Raw genomic sequence first — 22,281 nt, 5'->3', positions numbered from 1 at the left:
TGACCACTGTTTACAAGGACTAGAATGTCAGTTATGGAATATTTGGTCTAGCAAACAGAACCATAAATTTGATGGAGGATGATGAAGCTAGGCAAGTTTTGACTAGAAAAAAGCACCAATGAAGTCACTGTGAGGAAGATACTATGGGTTTACACATCACCCCTTGCCAGTTGAGCTGGGGTAATGGAATGGGAGGCTGAGGAAACCTGTTAGTTTAAGACATTTTTGATGAAATTTAAGTGAACACATTTTTCCTTACAATGGCTGTAATATAATCTGTCAGTTACTCACCTGAAGCTCAGCGAGCTTTTTTTAAGCCACAGTAAGTCCCTCATGCTTTTAAGCCTTCATTAGCCATTGCAAAAATCCTTCCAAGGGTGCAGTTCATAATCTCCCATGCGTGCAACTTTTGTATCAAAACCAGATTACTTTCTTCTACACGAGACACTCTAATTCAAGCAAAAATTAATTCAGGAAACTGCTGTGTCTTTCACTATCAGTAATTCAGATGAGATAATGTTCTAAGGGTTTCTTCTCCTTGATGGTCTTAGAAACAGAAAAGCTATTTGGCAGTGAAATGCAGACCTCAGAATTTTCACAGATACATTATAATGGCTTTCTCTGCCTGGAAAACCAAAGTTTTCTCATGAGTTTACCTGCACCAACCTCTCAGAAAGAGGAAAGGTCTAACCAGCATAATTTTAGAAACCTAAAAATAACTTGGGACATCTCCTTCCAACATAAGAGTATTGCTTTTGCAAGACCAGGCATTGTGAGATCTTACCGGGAGAAGCCGTGGATGTTGTACACATCCTTTTGGAAACTCCTACAAAAGAGTTTCCAATCAGCTGGTGATGCCAACGTGTGTACTGCTGACCTTGTTTGTACCTTCAGTCAGCAATACTTCAGGGACCAGGAGACAGCGTTAAGAATTGAGGGTGATTAAAATAACCATGGCAGCTTTCAAGCTGATGGAAGACTTGAGAACTGCAACGTTTTAGCTCCAGGCAAGCTGAATCAGGGGCTCGGTGTAGACAGCAAAGATAGCAACACATGGCTAGTGCCACACGTCACATTGTGCTGTGGCAGGTACAGCTTCTCGTACTAGGCTTGTAGCCAGCATGGGCAGAGCAGAGCAGAGCCGACCCTCCCCATGCAGCCCCAGCACCCACATGCTGCATTGCTTCAGGGAGCAGATCTCTGCCTGTACTGGGAGAATTTTGCTCCCCCAGGGATGTGGACATCAGTTCGGAGGGGATCCCTTCTTCCCTATCTGCCCCAAGCAGGCAGCTTCAGGTCACCGTGTCTCAGCCCCGACCCCAACCTCTGAAAAATATCATAGAGGCCCATTTAAACCACAGGTGAACTGACCCAAGCCTGTCAATTTTGCCTGACTTCTGAACAAGGCACTTTCTGCTGGCAAAGCTGCTGTGCTGGTAACCTCCAAAGCTGCAACAACTGCTTGCAAAGTGAAAGTCTGTCCATGGTCTAACTCAGCACTGACACATGCTGATATAAAATGGCATGGGAAAAAATGCTTACCTCTGCTCATCAACTCTGGTTTTATCTTTACTCTCCCCTGCTACCCCTAGCATCAGCAATCTCGTACACTTAACTATTCAACTTCAAACGAGAGCATTTGCTAAAAGAACAACCTGGACTAACACATCAGGAAAGAAAAAAAACAAAGGCTAAAATAGTGCATGTGGCAGCTGTCCTTCATGCTTTTCTTCTTCAGACAGGTCAGGCAAATGTCACTTATTTTAAGACAAAGATTTTCCGTTGCTCAAGAGAGCTGATGTTCTCCCACTACTGACAGTAGTCAGCCTGCATCCCTGGCATAGGACAGACACATGAAGCCAAGGTTATGGGGAAAAGGTCTGTAACATCAAAAGAAAGGAATCCCAGAAGTTTCTAAGCTTGCTCCTCTGATAGTATTGACTGCATTTGTTTTTTTGCTTTGTGGTTGCTAGACTGATGCTCTCAAAGGCTGAGAACAAAGCTTAGAAAAATAAGACTCACAAAACCAAACACTTCTTAAAGTTGCCAAACCTCTTTGAGTTCCAAAAGAAAAACAGAGGTATGGGGAGGAAAGGGGTGAGATGTGACTGCAACGCCCCCCCCAGTGCCTGTACACCTGACAAATATCCAGGCTGGCAGCCAGTAAAAGCTAATCGAGGTAACTCTAGTGGGTACCTGTCTAGGATAGGTTTGCAGTAGTTTGCAAAAGGCACAGTGCCAAATTTACTTCAAGGAGAGGTGGGGATGCTCACACAAACCCTTCCCCTGGCAGTGCTACTGGAGACAAACCTTTGTGGGACTGGCAGGGCTGGGCAGACAAGACAGGTTGTATCTTTTAACAGCCATAGCAGATTCAGGGAAGGATGTTTGCCCATGGCCTAAGGTGCAGAACGGTTTCATTTTGTTTGTGAACACAGAAATATTATTGTCTCACCTTGGCAACAGCAATTTCACCGCAAAAAGAAAGCTGTTCCTGCTAGGAAATACTAGCTTTCATTTGCTGCTACTTGTCAAATTCTGCTTGGTGCTTTACTACAGCTCAGCCGACAGCAACTGCTGGGCAAACAAGCGGTGATTAATGCAAGCCAGCTCCTCTTTGTTCAGGTATTGGCTGTGACCAGACAGGGAATTCCTCTGTGTTCAAAATGGATGGGTTTTGCAGGCCTTATTCAGCCCGTGCATTGCTTTACAAACTCGCTTTGCATTCATGATGGAGCGCTAGGTTGGAGCTGTTGTAACTAGACTGTAATGTCCTGCTGCTTGTTTTTTGTCTGAGTATGGTTCTGAACAAGGGTATTGCCAAAAAACAAAGAGTTTCAGTGGGGTTATCCCTAAATATTTTCCAATATTTGCTTCACATATGCCATTTCCATAATAGTTTCTCCATGGGAAAGGGCCCAAGAATGTCAGGCAGTCTTGTAAAGACAAGTACTGAAAATCCATCATCCTCTTGTCCAGCTAGTGCAGGCAACTTGGTGGCTACAAACCAGCTGAGGGCTCACTTGGCTTGTGCAATGCAGAGACTGTCCCAGCCTTATCTTCACATGGAATGACAGCCCTAAAATCAGGACTCCACCAGTTAGCAAAGGGGACAAAAAAATTACTCATTTGGAAATGTTTGTGCACTTGCAGTTTTTAGTTCTTAATTTATTCTTTTATGACCCAGGACTCCACAATGAGCCACTTCCACAAAATCAGGCTGTTTTCTAGGCATGTGGGGATGCACATGAGGGTACGTGTGTGTGTGTGTGGGCAGTGCACACCCTGTCATCTCAGGACTAGTCTGCAGGAGAAAATGTGGGGTGTTTAAGGTCTATCCACTACGTGTATGAGTCAGTAGGAATAAATTACAGCATGTTACACCCTCTGAAGGCTCTGATCCAGCAATGAGATGTCCTCAGACGAGGGTAAACCTAGTGCGAACTCTTGGATCTGAGCATCCATGCTATGGCTTAACCCTGCCAGACACTGACTTCCCACATTCTGCCAATCCCCTATAACATGCCTGGTCATACCCATGCAGGGAAGCTTGCTGTCCATCCTCACTGCCATATGTTCTCAGGAACATAGGATCTTCATGGCCTATTTGCCATTCTCCTTGCAGAACTGATCAGTAAGTAGCTCTCGTGGGGGTGCAGCACATCACAGAGACCGATCTGATTTCTCTTGCCTGAACCTGTCCCTGTGCACAGCAGAACCACAAAGATTGTTCTGCCCTGCAAAGAACCTTCTTGACCTTCAGGAGTGCTAGTTGTGTTTCTTTTAAAGAGTTTCCCTACATCGCCTGATTATCCCCTCTTCTCTTTCTGGGTTTGTGGGGGTTTTTTCCTCTTTTTTATACTCCTGTCTCTGGAGTTTGCCTCTTGTGCAGTGCTGGGTTTTAAGGAACAGGGAAGACAAAGGAGAGAGCTTGAATTCCTTTCACTACTCTTCTCTGCTCCTGAAAAGCACAGCTATTAACAATGGATTCCGGTGGTCCCGTCAGATCCTGTGGCTCCAGGGGACCCTGAGCATCCTCCACCGAGCTGCAGCTGGGAGGCAGAATCTCCCTGCAGAGAGGCTGGGGAAATGAAAAGCCTTTTGCTCTAAGTTAATTATTTATAATCCATTTTGGCTGAATATGCAGCCTCCTCCAGCCAGCTCTGTCCTCTCAGCATTTGTGTAAAGGATAAGAAAACATATTAAAGATGGAAGAAGTGTGCTTTCTAAGGCTGAAGGTAAGAGAGAGTGGTAGCATGAGACAGAGGGAAATGTCCTTCATAAGTTGAACACCTGAGTATTACACCCCATGCCTGTAATGCATTTACCCTTATGAAACCACGCAGGGAGAAGTGATAGCAACCTCATTCAGCTTTCTGCATGGGTATACATAAAAGCTCACATTCCCACTCCAGGTATCTTCCCTGCATAACTTTAATGAAGGGATTCATAAACACCTGAGGAACGGGACCTGGGTTACAGCAAGTAACAATTTTTTAAAAATTAGCAGCTGAAGTTCTGGGCTGCTCTGCAGTTTGCTTGTCTCCCCCTGCACAACATCACATTTTTAACTTTGTAATTACACGGTAGGCACCCAGCACAGAAGTGCAGGGTCAGTATCGGGGCATCGCGGGGTAATTATATGGCCATTTTTGTCTTGTAAATTACAGAGTTATCTTGGGACTGAGAGGAGGAGGACGGCAGCAACTGCTTGACTAATTGGTAGTTTAAAGTTTAATTATGCCAGGCCTGACGTGCTGCCTCGCAGATACAGCTGCGGGTGAGCAGAAGGGTTCCAGACCCTACAGGGGTGCAGTGGGTCCTGGGGGCATCACCCTCAGCTCCAGGTTGCTTACACCAGACCGTCCTCCAGCTGTGCACCCCCTGCCCTGGATGGACAGAGTAGGAGCTCTGCTGCAGAAAACCTCAGCTGCCCTATGGATCGAGGCCATTCCTCTCTGTCTTAGCTCTTCCCAAACCTCCCTAGGCAGAGAGAGTCTCTGTCCTTCTTTCTAGGAGAGGACAGCACACCGCTGCAGGATGATGGCCCCGTGGCTGCCCAGCACAGCCCTGTCCTCAGGCAGCATTTCCCTGCATTAAAGGGAGAATCCTTTTTTCAAACAAATCTTTAAATCCAGTTAATTCCTTCAAGCCATGACAGGCAGCTTTGATGTAGCACCCAGCTGCAGAATAGGTACGTGTTTTATTTTTACTGGGAGGTCAGAGGGATCTTGGTGCATGGCCATTAACCAGTCTGCCCTTAGAGGGGCTCTCAGGGTGGCTGTGAAACCCTTCACCTCGTGGGGTGGTGTGTGGGGGGGTAGGGGGGGTGAAGCAGAGGTAAAACTAGTTATAAAATGCAGGTCCTTACCAACAGTCAGCAACTTCCTGATGGCTCGACTGAAACAAGCTGGGAGGGCAATAACCAGGACCCCAGGTGCCCATGACATGCCAAAAAAAATCATTATCACAACAAGCATTAATTGACAGTTGGCTTAACCGGCTTTGAAAAGATACAGATTGAATCTGGAGGCAAAAAAAAATCCAGCAACCTTGGAGATACCCTGGAGATAATCTTGCTGGCTCAGGACAGAAAGCACCACAAGGAGAACACTACAAAGGACTTTGGTATTTTTTCTACCCAAAAGGTGGATTAGAAAACAATGTTTCAGCTCAGCAACTAGGAGTATAGTGCTTTACAAAATATGTAATACTTCAAAAAAACCCCCAAAAACAAGGAAGGTAACTCACCAAATTTGCCAGAATGTAGTGGTACCCATTCCCATTTTTTTCAAGCTTGATGATCTGAAAGATGAAAACCAGGAATATTTAGCAGAGACCAACTAAAGAAGTAAAAATTCATTTATCTACCCTTCCTCCCCATTTCTTCCTGATAAGACTGCTTGATTGAAGACTTAAGGACACAACAAAAGAAAAAAATCAAGATCTTATTAGGGTAAGAACAGAGCTTTCACACTTGATATTTGAGCAGCAAGTCTGAAATTAGACAGGACAAGATCCCCAGGAAGATTCCACAGGCAGGAAAAACAAACTACCTGAACTTGTTTCCTATGGGCTTTGGGAGAAGAACACAGTGCTTTCTCTAGGAAAAAAGGGTTAGACAAGATTTGTATTTTAAACATTAAAGGAACAAAGCGGGGAGCTGGGGCCCGTTTGTCCTGTGAAGGCAGCTGAAACACTGAGCAAGTCTAGAGATATTCTGTTCATTCTCCCATCTGAAGTCCCTGCTGCAGATCCCTACCTGCATGAGATGTCAGGAGGTTTAGACTGTAGGGCAATTTTTTCCTTTTATTGCATTGGAGTAGCTTCAAATGACGTCTCCAGAACAAGGCTGCCTGGGCAAGACACTCAACAGAGGATTCCCTGAGCGTGTTCACTGAGGTTAATTATACCTTCATAGTCATGGTGTCCCAAAATAAGCTCTTTGCCACTTCTTTCTCCCTGATGCTTGTAGAGTTAGGGTTTTATTCTCTTTTATTAACACAAATGCTTCTGGATTTATAACACTTGAAAGTTTCTACGTTGGCTGGAAAAGTTTCTCTTGTTTGGGTAGAAAGGCACCATCTTTTGCAGGGTTCCCTGTGATTATGGGTGCAGGGTCACTGATCAGGATGTTCCCTAGCTGTCTTTTTCTTCCTTGATTAAAAAATAAATAAATAAATGCAGAAAGAATACAGCTACAAGTCGCATTATTCTTGCTGACTCTGGATTTCCACCCAAATTCCTCTGCACTGATTTCCGTCAGCACTGTTAAACTCTTACCAGCCAAATACCATCTGCATTTAAGCCAGTTCATGTACTGAAAGGGCACAGTGAAAAAAGGGCCCAAGCCAGCATACCCTCTGAGCCTGTGAAAAAACAAGAATTGCCAGTTTCTGAGAGAATTGTGCTGTTTCTGTAAGGTTTCCTTGCTGGCAACACTACCTCTGCTTTCCACTGTCGTATGAATTGATTCTAAATCACTGCATGTGTTGTCAATCTGCACAAACGGTAGCGAGCCCAGAAAGATCCTCACAGCTGGAATAACAATACAATGACTGTTGTGTTGGATTCAACCAGAGATCGGTCTACCCAGGACCTTTCTGACACCAGGCTGGAAGCAGGTGTTTGAGAAGCATCAGACGAGGCACACACAATCTGATCCTCCCCATGGGACAGCACTCCCGGATTATCATGAGCAGCCGTTTAGGGATTTCCAAATGGATTATAAATGAGCTGACACTTGTTCTGTGCAACTGGTTCATCTGCCTTAGCCTTTCTCTGATGAAGTGTTCTTGCACGCACGTTAAAACTCATCTGGTTCCCAGCATTAATGTGGGGGCGGCAATTAACTCCAATGAAGGTTTCATTTAATAGCAGTTTCTTACAGAACTCATGTCAGCACCACTGGCTTCATTGCCCCGTGGCTCTCCCCACAGGTTCCCTCAATACAGTTTCTGCTGAGCAGCCTGGAACCCTCAGAAAAAACACTTGATATACATAAGGCTGTGAAGATATATGCTCTCATTATGGGGAGTTTTATGAGTATCTTCCATTCCAGATATGAGAAGGAAAACCAGACCCTTCCATTTGCTAAGTGAGACTGACCTTTGCAGTAAGTCCCAAGACCCCGGGAGAGGAAGGAGCATCTCTGGGGTGCTGAGATGTCTAAGAATTACGATCCAATTCCCCAGTTCTCCAGTGTCAACAACAGCTGGCATTGGTTTCTTCTGCCCAAACTCTCCCTTTGCTATTTTATTAGGTGTCAGAGTCAGTGAACTGGAGAGGGCTGCCATCCAGCTTTCCCTGAGCTGTTAATCTTGCAGCCCATCGACCTGAATTATGAGGCTTGCTTCCCATGTTTTACACAGTTATTTGTGATCTTAATTTATTTTAAAATGCTTGCTCAGTCCTAATGTGTCCGGACGGCGGTAGCAAGCTGAGGTTATAATAGCATTTATCACTTAGCTTGAACGTGGTGAGTTGCTGTGCTGGGCTGCATGCTGATAGCTCACTTGGGCCACCTAGGTTTCATTACCCACTTCTTAATGGGCCAGTTTGACATCTATTAGAGAGAAATCCTCTCAGAGTGAAACAGTGGCAAAGGAGAAATTCCAGTTATTCATTTTAATGAGAGACAAGGAAGAAACAATACAGGGCTTTGATGGAATACAACCCACCGCTCACTTATCCCATTAAGGCTACACAGTGCGGCCCCACAGATATCCTGCCCTGAACCAAGGCCTGGCTTATAAACAACAGTTATCTCGGCAAAGATAAATCATGCCCTTGAGACATGACACAGAGGAAGCTCTGAGCAAGAAATCAGGTCATTGTCCCGCATATCATTAACACATTGAGCTCTGGCTCCTCCACAGCTACCGACTCCAGCATCCCAGGACTTCCTTGCTGAGGCGGTGATGGTTACTTGTGTAATGTGCACAGGATGGGGAGGAGTAATTAAAAGCATGTGCAAGCCCCAGTGTGTACGTGTGAGGGCCTGATGCTAAGCAGCCATCCCCAGCTCTTCTGTTCACCAGGGAGCACAAATTCACAGCCACGGAAAGAGAGAGGCAGGCGTGTCAGGGAAGAAAATCAATGCATTAAAATGTCCCTGAGAGGCTGAGGCAGCTCTCTGAACACCTCAGACACTTGAAGAGACAGGGCAAACAGAGCAGTGACATCCACGGAGAGGTTGCCAGTGCCGTGAGCTGAGAGCCCACCCTCCAGCCTGAATTTAAGTCCCAGCTGAATTTCACGTGATAATAAGCTGAACACCATATTTGACCCCCTCCAGTCATATGCATGTTGTGAAAGACCCAGCATCCCCTGCTTACACTGGGATAACTACCTCTGCTGTCGGAAATCCCCGTGGACTCAGAACTAGAAGTTAAATGGGGATAAAAATGGACTACACAGGTCTGAAAAAAGTTGCCTACAGCCCTATCCCTAACAGGAGTGTTGCCTGTTTGGCACAGACATCTGCTGGGATTACTCTGTCTTTAGTGGATGCTTTTACAGTATTACAAAACAATAATAATCACAAGACCTGTGTTGTTTATTGTTCTTGAAAATAGCTTTACTTAGATCTAAGTGTAATGCTTGCACCAGTTATTGAAGAAGTTTGAAATAAAGACTTATTTTCCTGTTCATATTAGGAAAACTAGACAATATTTGATTAAAGAACTCCCTGTTAGAAAAAAAAAAAAACAGGCTTAAAACCCTAACATTATTAACCCTAGAAATCTGATATACCCTATAGGAAAGCTTGCAGGAAAGGCAAATTCTCTGCCTAGGTCCTGTCAAAAATTTTACTCAGCTAAAACTCTGTGGTCAGAAAGAAGACTTTACCCTCCAGAATAATCTGGTCTTTCCTTTATGAGCATGATCCTTACTTTGAGGTTAAAACATGCTACCTGCTTTGTTGCTACATGGCACCCAGAGACATCCCACCAGAAGGGACTGTGCTCATCTCTGAGCCGTGCAGCTGGTGAAATGGCAATCCTGGCCCCAGACAGGGAGCCGCTGAAGTGTGAGACCAGAGATGACAGGTAGCTTAGAAAAAGTGTCGTGTGAAGCACGAGGGAAGAGCGAGCTGGTTATGAGAAGCACAGAAACAGGAGTCATAGTGCTCCAGCTGTGTGGAACTGTGGGGATCTTTCTAAGCTGTGTGGGACAGGAGTCCCAGCTGTGGGGAAAGCCTTGGCTATAGGTGTGAGAGTGAAACTTATTAAGGCTGGAACTGAAGAGGGGACACAGCTGTGGATTAAGACCTGTCCATGAGCTTGCATTGGTCTCATGTCCACAGCAGTCCATATTCAGGATTCAGGGAAAGCATTAAGGGAGGCATGGAAGAAAGGGGATAGAGAAAATTTGGATCTGCACTGCTGGGTAACCTATGTAGATTGAGGATGAGTGAGGCAGGGCACACAACCTACTTGCTGAGTCCTCTGTTGCACATCCCATCTATATCGTGGCCATGAGCTGATAAAAAAGCCAGGCGATATCTGGCAATGAACTGGTCCCTCTTGCTACAAGGCACAAGAAGAGCTGGGATCTGATCCTGCTACAGCCTGATTGCCCTGGGAGGACGCTCAGCTCCAGCCTGATCTGGAAACAGCAGTCCTGAGGATGCCACAGATGTACCATAAAGCTTCTCCATCTCTGCCCTGCTGGCAGTGGTTGTGAGAATTTGGTGCAACACACAGAGGCTGGAGGACCAGGAGTCTGGCAGTGCCGATTCACACCTCCGCCTTAACTCACAGGAGGTGGGAAAACTGGAGAAAAAAACTCATCAGAATAAGGAAGTGCTGCATATTGTACATGCTGCTTGGAAGAATTAGCACAAAACAAACTCATTGGGGAGTAAGGGGGTGTTAAGGGTTCAACAGAGGAGTCAAACAAGTAGGGAACTTGGAGCAGCAGAGCTCACTCAGCATGAATACATGGGAGCTCACAGTATTTGTATGGCTTTACAGTTTCCACAGTAACACAAGGAAGAAATACCTGTAAGCTCAGCAGCCAGCTGCAATACACACACCACATTCAACGAGAGCTGCAATGGGACATGCATCAGACAAGAACGGGGAGGAAAACTTCTCTGGGAGAAACAACCCTTCCCATTCTGCATGCAAGACCCCACCATAAGACCTGCACCAGCACAACCTTGCTAAGGATGATGTTGAGCCGCTCAGATTCACAGTCCACCACTACCAGCCTTTCCTTCTTCTTCTCCAGCTCCTGGAAGAGCACGCGGTAGCCCTCTTCTGTTGTTGTCAGGATGTTGACAGCTGTCACCTGCCAGTTCTTCTCAGCTGCAGTGTCCAACACTTTCTGTAGGACTGACAACCCTGGCATGGGAAGAGGACAGTAGGGGGAAAACCAGGTTTTAGTTGTGCAATGACATCTTTCCATCCTTCCAGCCTGCGTAGCTGCCTCAAGCTGGGCTGGACACAGTATTGCAGGCGTGCAGCAGAACTACAGAGAGAAGCTAGCAGTCCAGCATCTTACCCAAACACAGCTGGGCTACAGTTAATGACTCCTGCTTTTTCTGTCCTAGCACAGGAAAATAGTATGGTCCCAGGCCTAATTTTCCTTTTTAATTGGCAGATCAGTCTTGTAGATCAGGCCCTACTGTGGGATTCAGATAAGAGCCCTAATCCCCATCTTCTTGTCTGTCACTGCCAAAATCACTTAGTTTCTTTGGGCCATAGTTCGCTTCTCTGATCTGTTTAGGTTCTATGCTCCTAGGGTTAGGGACACCCTCAGCAATCACAAGATACAATCATATTTCAGTGTCCCTGTTGCTTTTGGCAACATCTCATCAGAAAATGTCATTATTTTTAAAAGGATTGTGCCTAAATTACAAGCACAGCCTTCCAGAGGAGGTGAACATAGTCATCATTACTCTGGGGTCCTGCTAGACAAATCTGCCAGTCCTTCTGGGATATTCAGTGTGCCTGTGCCTCATGGCAACAGAAAGCAGGGTGGGGTGCTTTTACACCTTTGCCTTGTCCCTCAAGGTCATCCTGTCCCTGCAATGACTGATGATAGCTTCCAGGACAGAGCTGTGAATCACCCTTACCTCTGTGCTGTCTTCCACAAATCCATTTTGCTCTTGGGCTCCAAGCCTGGAGCTTTAAAGGCATCTGAGAGCTGGGAAACTCAATCACAGAGCAATGAGCTCACTAGCCCTGTTCATGGTTTAGGAAATTAGATAATATCTTCCAAGAGCCCAGCAAAGCTTTTATTTTTAAGGCAAATAACACTCACATAGGGAATTTTGAGTTTTCCAAGCTACCTGCCAGAAACACATGCACAACTGGATGTGGGCTCAGATGAGACCTGTGCATCTCTCAGTTCACCATCATAGATGTGGGATTCAGTGGCCTTGGGCTTGAGAGAACTATTCACTATAAACAACTTTCCATTTGAAGTTCAAACCGTTTACATGTTAAATATATCCCTCGTGGTGATGGGGCTCAGACCTGACCTTATGAAGCCTGTGACCTTAGTGGGTCAGGCTAATGCTTCATTTAGATCAACGCCCACCTTCAGAGGTAATGAATATTTAGAAAAGAAATAGAGAACAGGGAAAACATAGGATGACCCTTCAATAGTCATCCTCTGAGCCTCCAGCAACCAACACTAAGAAAGCTTCTTGAGGCAAAGACTCTACCTAGATCACTATGTTTAACTGCCTGGTAACCCTTCCCATGTACTTGTGACTCACCTCGGTCAGCATCATAAATGTACACAAACTTCTGCCAGCTGTAGTGCTCGATGACACTGATGAGGGCATCCTGGAGCTCTGGGCGAAGCTGGAGAACAAACTGGTTGGACGTTTCGACAGGGAAGCTGGGTGTTATGAAGCAGACGTGGAGAGCTCCGCAGAACGATGTGAGCATGTTGACGGTCCTCCTCTCATAAAACCCAAAGATGGCATAGACGCCCTTAGAGAACTGTGAGCAGACTGAGGAGCAGAGAGAAAAGAAGGACAAGGAGGTTTCTCAGGGAAATCACCAAAATAAAACTTTTCCCTGAAATAAGGTGCAGGCTTTCCTGGCTAGATCACTTTCCGTGAGGCCCGTGGGTTGGTGAACTCAAGCTGTGAAGAACAGGGCTTGTGGCCATGGAGTGCTCTGCCCTTGATCTCCACAGACCTACTTTACCTTTGATAGGCAGGAATGATACAGAAGAGTGAATTCAGTATCCCCAGGGCTCTGCTGAAGGTTTTGCTGCTTCTGGAATATAACGTGTTATCTGAACAAGGGAAGCCCTCAGCAGAAAAGCATGGAGGTTGACCAAGCCCACTGTCTGTGGGATGGAAGCTATCTTGCCTCTGGAACTGTTTTATTACAGGGGAGAAAGCTGAAGCTAGAGCTGCCTCTTGCAGCCCCAGATGCATTCAAGGAGCAGAAGGAAAGCATTTGCAAAGCACAGAGCTTTGCAGCCAATGACTCCAAGAGAAAACCATGGCTTAGACTTCAGAAGTTGAGACCATGCTGACAGGGCTTCTCAGCAAAGGTTCGCCTGGGTTCAGTGCAGTCATAGCGCAACTACAGGGAGGTTTGTCCTGGGGCAAGGGCTGCGGACACTGAGGTCAGAGCCTCTGACACCAAAGGGGGGGTTGGTACCTGGGGACACCTACATGGCAATTTCTGGTGTCCTCACAAAGCTGCAGTGAGGAAGACTGTGGGCCCAGCGAAGCAGTGGTGGTAGCCTGAGAGGTCCTCAGGATTAAGCTCTGAGGATGCATGCTGGGTTCCCATGTGGATATTTGTGTCTGATCCCAGCAGCTGGCACTGTGCTTTGCAGGGTGGGAGCCCTTCTCAGGAGAGCATTTAATGAGATCGTGGGAGCTGCTGGAAAAATGCCTCAGGATCTCAGTGAGGCAGAGAGAGTTCACACTTTCGGTTGTAAAACTTAGCCCCTGAGACAGTCAGACTCATTTAATATCACTCCTGTTTATGGCACATCCCAAGTTATCATCAATAAATCTCCAAGACGGAGGTGGTGGCAGTGACAGCATTTTCCCTGTGTCAGAACTCCTGGCACTAGTGTCTCCTCCTGTTGTCACTCTGACGACCCTTGGCTGTGACATTTATACTGACTCAACAATTCACACATCACTCGCCAGCCCCACCCACCCCCCCCTCATCAGAGTGCACAGTGAGAAGTTGAATGTGACATTTTGGGGTCCCCTGGCAAGCACTCTGCGCTGCTTGGGAATCCCTTGACCTGGTTCCTGCTGGTAGCTGCCAGCATCGAACCTTCTTCACATGTGGCTGGAGACAGGCTCCTAAACATGAGCTTGCTTCATCCTTAGCTGGGCTTCATCCAAGCTCTGTCCCTCCAGCAGGCCCAGAAGTCATCCCTGACTGGCTGACAGCCATCCTGGATAAGATCACCTAGTTCCTCACATCTCAAATGCCAGCATCAAAGATTCAGAGGCAAGAGCCAGAAATCCTGCTCCCCACTGTGCAAAGCCAGTTCCTGCTCCCATCTCACCACCAAAATGGAGCAGCCAGATTTTTGAAACAGCACCGTGTGGAGAGCTGAGAACTGAATGTCATTAGACCAGTGAGAATTTTTCCTTCCTCTTGGAGTTGAGCCCAGGTTTTGGGAATCCCAGTCCAGCCGTTTGTCCCCAGAGATCACCCATTCCCTGCTCAGGTCTGTGATCTCACGTACCTCAGCACCCTACTCCCCTGAGGAAATTTGTCTTTCTACAGGGTGGGGGCAAAGCCCAGCCCACGATGGAAACAAACCCCTCTTCCATCTATTTTCACAGCAATGTCTCTCTTTGCAATCAGCAATCGTGTCTGTATCAGCTGGAGTCACTGCCCTCATCATGAGACTGACACATCCAGGAAGAAAAGTAGCAGACACAGATAGACACGGTCTGAACATCGTTTCCATGTGACTGGACCGGTGGGTCTAATGAACAGTGCGATATGCCATATGTGAGAGATCAGAACACGATCTCCAGAGACCCAGGCTTCAGACTCAGCGAATGATTAAAGTGACATTCTCAAGGAAGCTATACAATCCAGCACAATTAATAACCCAGACAATAAACTTAGCTGGCTTGTTTTGTTTTGTTTCAGGCAAGCCATGGCTTCCTTGAGTTTTATTTTCTGTTTGAAATGAATCTTATTCTTTTTTTTTTTAAAGGATTTTTTTTTAACTCTGTGGCTCAGTCACGCTCAGGCAGCCCTCCTACACTGTTCTGAGACACTCATCAATCCCAGCGTTTGAAACAGATTGCACCAAAGACGACTGGGAGAACGAACAGTCTTTATCATTAGTAAGTTTGGAAAGAACCGTAGCTCCTCGCTTTGTGCTTTCACAGTAAGAGGGGCCATGGACAAGGCAGATGATTTGGAGGAAAGAAAAAAAAGGCAAGACTTGCTGAAAGTCTTGTCACCCATGGAACAGCAAAGAAACTGTCGTGTCAACCAGGAAAAATGAAGAGTGAGAACTACAGGCACCTTTCTGGGATGGAACTTGGCATAATGTAAAAGCAGTGGCTGTAAAATTATTTAAATCTCAGAACTATTTTAAATTACAGATGTTCCTAATGAATTTACTCAGCAAAAACTACAAAGAAGTTACTTGCCATGTATTTAATGCACTAAGAGATAGCTGGAATTTCCTTAAACTTGACTTAATTGTTATATTAAGCAAACTTATTAACAATTGTGTCCTCATTTGATTGCTCAGCAGCTTCCTAATAACACACTATTAAGAACTGTAAATCTTAACTAGAGTAAGCAAATATTTTAAACTCTCTTTGTTTTTCTAGTAGGGGAGGAAGCTTATCAGTTCCTCAGCAGTCACTAGGCTCTGGCTGATGCTTTTCTAGAAAGATTAAGAAACATAAAAAGGATAAAGATCATGGTGGAATGGAAGGCCCAACAAGTCGAGCTCTTCTGGTCGACTGGCTGGTGATAGCATCACACTTTGCAAGCCTCCAGCCAGCTACCTCTAAAGAGCTAGGTGGGAAACTGGTTGAAATGCAACATCATAAATGTCTTCATACCCAAAGATATGAGCATGAGTGAGGAGTGCTTGCCTGGATGCAAATGCAGGCTTCTGCGACAGTTTGTGTGTGCTATTCCTGGCATCTGGCTGTGCAAAGGGAAAGGAGGACAGAGAATCACAGAACTGTAGGGGTTGGAAAGGACCTCCAGAGATCATCGAGTCCAACCCCCCTGCCAAAGCAGGGTCCCTAGGACAGGTCACACAGGTCGGCGTCCAGATGGGTCTTGAATATCTCCAGAGAAGGAGACTGCACACTCCCCTGGGCAGCCTGTGCCAGGGCTCTGTCATCCTGGCTGTGAAAAAGTTCTTCCACATATTGGTGCAGAACTTCCTGTGCTCCAACTTGAAGCCATCGCCCCTTGTCCTGTCCCCACAGACCACTGAGATGAGGCTGGCTATTTCTCCCTGTCTACTCTGGGCTGTAACTATGCAGTAACTGTATTATCTTATAATGAATTTGTAATTAATTACAGAGGAGTTTTCCTCTAAACAAACCTTCAGAAAATATAGTTCATAATGATTGATAACCATGGCAACTACTATTGTATTCATCCTGATCAGTCTTGTATAATTGATGAGGTTTGGACTTCTGGCTGGGACATTCCCAGTGTGTGCTTTACTGAGCACAATGGACATCCAATATCCCTCCTTCTGCAGGCACAGGATCTCTCACTGAGGCCATTTCATCAATAGAATTAGGTAAAAACAAAGGCATTAACTTGTTTGTTACCCGGAAAGAGAGCTCAGCAACAACCAGCTGCACTTTGGACACAGCCCTGTAGCAGCTGCTGCAGCTACCTGAAGTGAGAGCTCCTCAGACTGTTCTAAAAACACTTCTAAAATGTAGTCAACATAAAAATAGCTTCTTAAGATGCCTGGTACCTAGTTAAAATATGACTGATGTCCTAGAGCAAGCAGGAAGAGGCCTCCCCTCTCCCTTTGTGGAAAGGTAGCCATTGTGGAGCTCGGGTGTCCTTGAATTCAGATGAGGAAAAAGCATGCGTGCATCACTCATGCTTGAAATCCCCAGACTCTGGGATTTCTATTCCAGCAATTTCTCTCAAGTTTCTCTTTTCATATGGAAATATTCAAGGTAAAGCATTTAAATCTGAGAGTCGAAACACTGATTTTATTGAAAGCACACGCTGGGTAGGACACCTACCCAGCAGCTGAAGACAGGCAGCTCTGGCCATCTTTGCAAATGCTTCCAAGAAAAAGAAAAATACATGCCCACAAGTTTAAACTGTACATTTTCTCTGCAGAAGAGGGAAACAAAAGAGATTTTTTTGACTCCATAAAAGTTCCTGGGAGACTTTTCTTGGCTAAAGCTTTCAACCATCATAGAGAGAGTAGATGCACAAGACTGATTTCTGCATTCAGGAAGGTCGGAGATATTTTGGAACTGGAGGTTTGATCCATGTGAAAGGCAGATGTCAGATACAACAGATACCTCATTTGGCTTTTGGTAAAAGCAGAAGGAAAACCAAAAAGGTTTCTCCCAGAAATGGTCCCCCAAAACAGGGGCTGAAACAGTCTCAGCATTTGAGGGAGGAGGAAGGGCAAATGGGCTGCACATAAGGATGGGAATGAGGATTTGCTCTCCAGGAGTGAAAATGGTGCAATTCTGCTGAGGATCTGCGAACAGGACTGCTCCCCAAGGACACAGCTGGAGAAGAAGCCTAGTAGGAGATCCTGGCAACTGTTCATCTGCCATTTCCTTTAGAAGCAGAATTTTCACCATTTCACTGAGTTTAAGACTAGAAGGGGACATTAGATCATTTCTACTGACTTTTTGTATCTCATGGACCATTAAGTTTCACCCAGCTACCCCTGGAGGGAGCCAATAATATGGTTTAGTTGAAGGCATTTAAACTCTCTGGAGACTCAACTGCTGTGTGCCTCTGATAGAGAACAGAAGTAGCAGAGACAGTGCTAATACACAACGCCGCAAGAGCAATAAAAAACTGATTAAACAAAATATCCCCAGATGTTCCCCACAAACAACTCATGTTCTATGTTGCAGAAGGAAACGAAAAGCCAGATGGTCCCTGCCAGATCTTAGAGACCTTCACCACCCTGGAGGATATCCTGTCTAAGGAGGATCTAGGAGGAAAGACAACACACCCTCCCCAGGAAAGTCATTCCTGCAATGCTGAGCTGCAGACGACATAAGGATTTTAAGTAAACTACTCTTCATAGCCCAAGCAGGTAGGGAAAGAAAAGGGCAATTTGTAAATGAAGAGTTCAAGATAAGAAGAAATCTTTGAAACCACCCAATCCAGAACACACAGCACTTCCTCCAGATGGCTTTAAAATTTGTAAGATGAGCGTGGCCAGACTTTAAGTGCAATGAAATAGTCAGCTCAGCCTACTGTCCTCTGTAAGCTATTGAAGACCAGCCCTGCCATGCCTGCAGCCCCACTATCAGTGTGGCACCTCCTTCATCTGCCCAAACCTCTTGGGACACAGAACCAAAACCCTCATTTGCAGCAAAACATACTCATTGACAACAGCGGTGTCAAGGAGCAGTTCCCACATGCTCTTCCTTGCTCACTTAGAGTGTATGTGTGCACATGTGGGAAAGAAGAGGAGGAGGAGGAGGGATGTGCATGTGTAATTTATTTTTAGCATGCCCTGCCTGGAGGCGACCCTCACATGGTGATGGAGAACCTGACATCAGGTTGGCGAAGCCGGTGGAATTTCAATGAAAGAGCGCTAGTGTCTGCTTCAATTAGGATCAGCTCAGCTTTCCTCCCAAATGTTTGTCCTCACAGCTCTCCAGTGTGGCGTAGGTGCCAGAGCGCATCTCTTCAGCACATCCCAACGACAGCATGTTCCCACAGATTTTTCTAGCTGGGGAAAGCCAAACAGATTCTACACTCCCCCATCACTCCACGCATGTATTTAGCTGACAGCAGATATGTCCCTTATATTTGATCAACTGCAAATCAGGCTGATGTGATATCACAAGAAATATATGTTTCTCTTTCAACTCTATAAGAGACACGGAAATGTGCTCCTTTCCATCATTTTCCTGCACTGCTGCTCTGACCACCTTGGAAGCTGGGAAGTAGTGTTGATTTTTACATCAAGATCTGCTTTCCTTCCCTCATATTTAAACAATAAACTATGACTGAGAGCTGCTCATAACTGTTTATGCTGATAGCTTCAATTTTTTCAGTTAAGTTTGCCTGCCTGACAAATAAGTCTTAGTTTGCCTGGCTGATAAATGGCAGGTTTTCCTTCAGACCAAATTGGATTTGGGATAACTTCTTTCTGGCATACTGCTGAGTTTAAGGAAACAGTGATAGCAAGGTGCTTCTATCAACAAAAATTAACAACATGGACTCTCAGTCATTTCAGTGCACTTCTGAATTATAATCATGGTAGTGGAAGATGTGGCCATGGGAAGTTGACTTTAACCTCTCTATCAAATGGACCAGTTGAAAATTCTCTTTCTTCCAGTTGTGAACTTCACATCTTGAAACCTTTTTCTGCTAGTGTTTTGAAATTCACTTCTTATCCAGAGTGAAAAACAGCAAAGAAAATTCAAATATCAAAGGTCTTAATGGGGTCACTGAGCTTGTTGAAAAAAGGAGAGAAGGAAAACCAAGATGTTTGAGAAGACTTTCCTTGTTTGCTTTGCTTGTTTTTAAACATATTGTTACTTTGGGGATTCCTAAAATTTTGTTGAAACATATAAAACTAAGAATTAAATATATTGAAGGGGTTTCAGTCAATACTCAAACTGTTTCTGAGTAATGATGGCTTTGAGATCATAAGTATCTATCTTTTAACGGGTCCTGGATGAGAGACCATAAGCGACGTGGGCATGTACCTGCTGACACCTGGGGCTTCTGGGGCCACAACTTGGATGGCCCCTTAAATAAAATGTCAACTGACAGCTGTATTTTCTGGGTAGCCTTCAAATGATGGCTAGCTCATGGAAAGAGAACAGAGACACCACATGATGCCCATCTCAAGCAGCATTCAGATTTCACAAAAGCCCATTCCTCCTGTGTTTAGAATTAGGTTATGGTTCTGACAGGGACAGATCGGCTAATGAGGGTCCCGTGGCTAACAGATCGGATTATGTGCAAAGGGAAGCAGGTCCAGGGCCATCTCTGTTTCAGGGTTTTTATCTAACCATGGCTTGGATCTTTGTTAGTGAGGTGGAGGAAGGTGACTGCCTTTCTCTGAGCCCCATCTGTACCAATCCCTTGGGTCAGAGACTGCCTCTTGGTCCATACTCATCTGGACCTGTAACAAGACTGTATCCTGAGCCTGAAGCACTGATGCCACGTTCTCAAGCTGCGTAAGGTTTTTTGCTGTCTACTGCCTTCATCTCTCCAGTGCCCCAAACCACGGCTACAGTTTTTCCATGGCAGTCCCTGCTTTCATAACTTTTTAAAAACAGAACAGCCATGCAAAAGGGCTTTGGAGCCTGAAACAATTCTGCATTTTCCAGCTCTAATAGAGGATCTGACCTTTCTACCTTGCCTTGTTTTCAAAGTGGGAGTCTTTTAAAAAAGATTCTCTTTTCCTACATGCCACTCTGGCGCATTTTTGGGGTACAGCTAGCTGTCAAACTGTGGCAAGCAAACCCGGTTGGGATTCTGAGATCCTTTTCTGGCACATGATGTCATTAAAAATCATCATTTTTAGTTAATGAAAAATACATCTGCTCCTGAAGCTCGGGGGTGACCCACATGTGGCTCTTAAGCCTTGAACTGCCTTTGAGCAGTTTGACCTTGACACGAGCCAGCTGTGTTTTACACAGTCAGGATCCTGCGCTGGCAGCAGGGCTGCCGGGTGGTCCAGCATTATGCTGTGTCCAAAAAGAAGCAAACAGAAGATGCTGGCCATACCAGGTGTCTTTGGAGCTGCAGAAACTACAAAACAGCTACTACCTCCTGCTCAAAACCCTTACCTCAAGCTCCCCTGCAGCTCCCTTAGAAGGAGAGGAGGAGATGCATCCATCCCAGCTACAGACAGAGGTTGCTATGGACCCTACGGGCTCTGCAAGACCAGCTATCCCTGCTAGCACCTCTCCTACAATGAGACAGTAACCCAAAAATTTGTCCTCATTGAACTCCACATCTGAAGCAGAGTCATAAATATTAAAGCAAGATTAGTACAGATGAAAAAGTGACAGCGACATTATAAAAGGAGGCAAAGCATGAGGGTTGAACCAACTTTGCTTCTGCTGCTTTATTACATGGCTTTTTGTACTATATTGGTCCTTCTGCAGATAGTGCTGTACTAGGGGAACTAAGTACAATATCACAGTGCAGCTTTCTGCTGGGGAGCATGGACAACAAGGAAGGAAAAGAATAAAGCACCAAACCCACAGCATGTCAATACAGTACAGAGCACGCTGCACTTGGGTCAGCACAACATTTAATTCTGGGTTGTAAGAGCTGAATTACAAAAACAGAGTAAAGAGAGGGGAGTGAGGGGTGGGAGGGAGGAAGATAAGCAATAGCAGAAAGCAAATGTGTCACGTAGAGAAGAGCTCACTGTGGGTGAAATGCATTTTGTCTTCAATAGCTTCTTTTCTTTCCTTAATACATTATATCTGTTCACAGCAGTTTTTCTAGACATTAAAGGCCGTGACTGTCTTCAGTGCAAGCTTCAGGTTCTGCTGAGGATTTTGTAAGGGCCTGTCTTGAAACTAGTTGCAGATCACACCGCAAAAAACAGACTGGGCTTTCCCTGGAAAAATTATTCCAACGTTAATGTTTACTTCCATCGGGGAAGGAGGGTGTTAACGTCTACCTCAACAATTCCTTTCTTAATCTTCATCCTGATTATAAAAATTCTGGTCCCATGCCCCTCCTGCTTCAAAAAACATCTGCATAGATATCCACAAATTTTCTCTAGTCAGTTTGGAGGTCAAGCAGATGTCTTGGTCTCTTATGTGTTCCCTGTGGCATCCCTGAGACGTGTGTTGCTGATTTTGATTGAGAAAATGGTATTTTCATAAATTTTCCCAGTTGCGCTGTTTCTGGGGTTTTTTTTAGGTTTATTTCCTGCTCATAATAATGTCTCCATTAGCCCTTCCCTGAAGCCTGCTCCAGGCATGGAGTTCAGTTACGATATATGTACCCCAGGTTCACAGTGAAGGTAGTGATCAAGACCGCCTTTAGCTGCAGCTCTGTTTCGGCCTCTCTCCCTGCCCCATCAGCTCAATTCCTTTTAATTTTTCATCACGACCCTATCTTGTGAGGCTTTGGCAACTTGTAATCCAGAGGACTACAGTCTTTTGGGCCACTGAATTCCATACTAGCACCAGGACCAGACTTTGTGACTTGGCAGACAGCTGAGGAACAGACTAACTTTCCATCATGGTTATTTCCTTACAGAGACGTGGCGATGCATTGCACAGCAAGATGGGCAGTCAGAGCAGCTGTACTTGGAGAGCAGGTCTGAGTAGGAAGGTCTCACCTGGTGACCAGTCATAGCAGAAGACTTCCTCCAGCCCCGCGTCTGCACATGGCATATTCTGTACCTGCTTTGGGATCCTGGGCAGCACTTGATAGTGCTGAGGTCTGACCTGCATACAAAGCTCCCCCTGTCTGCTTCTAACAGATCTCATGGTGGCTTTAAACATTTCCCTTCCCAGACACCGAGCTTTCACTACCAAGATACATGACACGTACGCAAAGCGTATGTCTGCTTGAGAGTGACAAGTCACAGGCGGCGGGTTGGATCACAGCACCTGGACAGCTACAC

General features: G+C 45.6%; 1 protein-coding gene across 4 annotated transcripts in view; it reads right to left on the bottom strand.

Moving 5' to 3' along the window:
* Nucleotides 1-22,281, bottom strand: part of GRIA1 (glutamate ionotropic receptor AMPA type subunit 1) — a gene marked incomplete at both ends in the record, with an annotated part of 124,785 nt that overhangs the window by 51,472 nt on the left and 51,032 nt on the right. For 3 of the 4 annotated variants that reach the window (XM_084268752.1, XM_084268751.1, XM_084268753.1), the window contains 3 exons: nucleotides 5,752-5,805; nucleotides 10,666-10,850; nucleotides 12,233-12,472. In XM_084268752.1, the coding sequence (XP_084124878.1) occupies nucleotides 5,752-5,805; nucleotides 10,666-10,850; nucleotides 12,233-12,472 (479 nt within the window). The remainder of the gene's footprint in view (nucleotides 1-5,751; nucleotides 5,806-10,665; nucleotides 10,851-12,232; nucleotides 12,473-22,281) is intronic. The other variant, XM_084268754.1, reaches the window with a different exon arrangement.

Source organism: Gallinula chloropus (genome assembly GCF_964237585.1).
Source record: "Gallinula chloropus genome assembly, chromosome: 10".
Lineage (NCBI taxonomy): Eukaryota > Metazoa > Chordata > Aves > Gruiformes > Rallidae > Gallinula > Gallinula chloropus.
This window is presented reverse-complemented; position numbering and strand designations above follow the sequence as displayed.